The sequence below is a fragment of the Egretta garzetta genome, unplaced genomic scaffold (genome assembly GCF_000687185.1).
Source record: "Egretta garzetta isolate BGI_Z169 unplaced genomic scaffold, ASM68718v1 scaffold215, whole genome shotgun sequence".
Taxonomy (NCBI): domain Eukaryota; kingdom Metazoa; phylum Chordata; class Aves; order Pelecaniformes; family Ardeidae; genus Egretta; species Egretta garzetta.
Genome location: NW_009259719.1, coordinates 6,496,767 through 6,499,505, shown reverse-complemented (window position 1 = coordinate 6,499,505; position 2,739 = coordinate 6,496,767). Strand labels below are relative to the sequence as shown.

Here is a 2,739-nt window from a genome sequence, read left to right as displayed (position 1 = left end):
AATAAATGCTTTCTTCTTTAATGTATTGCTACAGTCAGGATTTACTTCAGTGCAATGATCAGTGACTGCAAAAGGAAGCTTCTGCATTTGAACTTGGGTTCTACCTTGGAATCAAAGTCCGAATTATGTTCTTAGTATTTCTGAAATAAAGGTTTTTCCCAAGTAATTCATTTGCTGTCCAATCAAAATATGCAGCAGCATGGTCACATCTTTAATTCTCTTGTCAGTTTTTTTAATCTCCCAAAAACACAAGTAGCACTAGTCCTCCAGATCAAGTCCTTGGAAGACACACCACCAAGTACAGCTGCTACCCTCCGCAAGTTCAGTACCTGCACCGTAACATCTTTAAAAACAGCCATTGTCTCTAGTGCAAACTTACTACTGTGGAAAAAGGCTGTTAGGAGCTGGCACAGCAACGCATGTAAGTATCTGAACGCCCTCGGGTTTGTTTTTAGGCTTAAGAATTGGCTTCTTTATGGAACCCTCAGCATATACACATACCATCAGAAATAATAAGCCAACTGCATTAATACACGATCCTCAGTGACAATACTGCACCAGTCACCCCAACGCATAGTCACTGATGTGCTCCCACGCACCAGAGAGCTAGTGTCACAGTGTCAGGCACTAAAAGCTGTCCAGGACAGAGCAGTTCGCTTCCTTTTCCTTCTTTGGGGAGACAGGAGTCCTACAGACTTAAGGTTTGCTAGGACTGCTGTGGCACATTCCTCTAGACTTGTGCCTGTGTTAGAGTAGCAACAATGAGTATTATAGCACTTGAAGACAGCGGAGCCCAAATGCACGGATGACTTTCCAAACAGTGCGGGCTGAGTAAACACAGAGCACTAAGTCTGTCCTCTTTTTATCTAGTTGAAATTATGCCACATTGGAAAGAAAACAAATCAGATGCCAGAGCAGTTTCTATCAGTACAAAGGAAACTAACTAAAAATTACTGTTTCCATTGTGCTGAGATATGCGTATGCAATATGTAACGTTTCTTTCCCCTTGGTCTCCGCACAAGAATGGGGTCTCATCAAACAAAGAAAAGCAGTAGCCAGACTCTCTTTAATCAGTTTAGTTTATTTAAAAATACTAAACATTAAATAAATGGCAGAAGCCTAAACACAATGAACTTTTGGCTATTGTATTTGGCTTAAATACAAAATATTAAAGATGTGAAGTAGATGGAAGAAGACTAAAACTGCCAAAACCATCTGAGAGTGCATTACACAGACTTGTGGATTACAGTTCATCTTGCAGAGGCAAAAATCTTCCCCTACTGTCAACGTGGCAGTAATGCCTCTTTGGTATTAATACAGTTGAAGCATTCGGGACCTTCCCCTTGAAACGCTTCAGCTAAAATTCATTTTTTTCCATCCTTGCCTCGTACTGCCTTTCAGATCGTTTCCTACGGTAAACGTCATCTGCCAGAAAAAGAGTTTTTTATATTAGCATCTTCCAAGTACAAGACAGTATTAAATGTATGAAGCCGGTCATCTCCTCTTAAACTTTTCAATCCCATTTTCTCTCACAGACATTGACTGACAAGCAACTGAAAATTCAAGCCAACGCAAATCCTTATTACCACTTAAAAATAGCTCATGTTCTCCCTCCCCTCCAGGCTAAAGTTCTTCCTGTCAGTCCTGATGAAATGTTTTTATAGGAAAACTAAGTTTCCAGTGTGATACAGTCATGTCTTGGTCTACTTTCCCATGAGGGTAATTAAAAATACAAATGCCCAAGCTAGCTGAGGCCAAAGGGAAATTAAATTATAGGTACAAAGTCAATGTCTGAGGACTGCCAGCATGGCTTCAGTTGGGTTTTGGGTTTGGTTTTTTTTGTAAACAAAACACAGGAATATATCCACCTTCCTAGTCTTCCTAGTCGTTCTTCCTGCCTCCCCTCACCCTGATCACCCCTAAATATCCATCACCAAATAAAATCTCACACTGACAAAAAAAGAGTTTATCGGTCTTGTACATTGTCGCTTTGCATGGATTATGGAGCAGTAATACGGCTAAACCGCACAATTATTATTACTGTAGTACAGTATCATTTAGGCATAGCAATTTTATTTTTTTTTTCAGGAAAGTAAGACTCGAGCTGGAATATAACAGCTGCTACACAGATGTTGTGCTTTAGTTTCTAACCTGACTTTATTACTATACAGGTATGCTTCAGAAATATTAAACTGAAAAACCCCAACAAACCCAACCCTCAGAAATTGAGCAAAGCAGCAGTTTTGTTTGCAGTGAGTGTGTCAGCTATATCAAGCTGGTTTATTCTGCAGGAGACTCAACAAGATTTCCTGTGAAAATGTTCTCATATAGCATGCAGTGGAGCTGATCCTTTTTCTGAAGTACAGAAAAAAAATCTAGCAAGGTTTCTTAAAGGGAAGAATGCCATCTTAAGTGCCGTTAGCTAAGTCTTCATGACTCATTTTCATACTTCTTTTTCAATTCAAAAGGTCACATTTCAGATGAACCCACACCTGTAATTCTGACAACCCCGGTGAGTCTTTTTCAACGTAAAAAAAAAAAATAAATCTAATGCAGTATTCTAAACCCAGGGTTTTTTTTTTTTGTTTCTGCTCAGTGTCCTCCGCCGGGGAGGCAGGATCCGGAGCGTCGCATCCCGCACTAAAGAGAGAAGGGGCTGCCTTGCTGACCGAGGTCCCCAGGCGAGCACCCCGCCACCAGACCCCGCGAACTTCTCGTCGCTAAGGGGAACCGCCCTCC

At 40.9% G+C, this 2,739-nt stretch overlaps 1 protein-coding gene across 1 annotated transcript in view; it reads right to left on the bottom strand.

Annotated features, from left to right (window-relative positions):
* Nucleotides 1-888: 888 nt before the first annotated feature.
* The window catches only part of SMIM4 (small integral membrane protein 4), a 2,464-nt gene continuing 613 nt past the window's right edge, over nucleotides 889-2,739 (bottom strand). Inside the window, exon 2 of the mRNA XM_009639348.2 lies at nucleotides 889-1,425. Coding sequence (XP_009637643.1) covers nucleotides 1,358-1,425 — 68 coding nt within the window. The 3' untranslated portion in view covers nucleotides 889-1,357. The remainder of the gene's footprint in view (nucleotides 1,426-2,739) is intronic.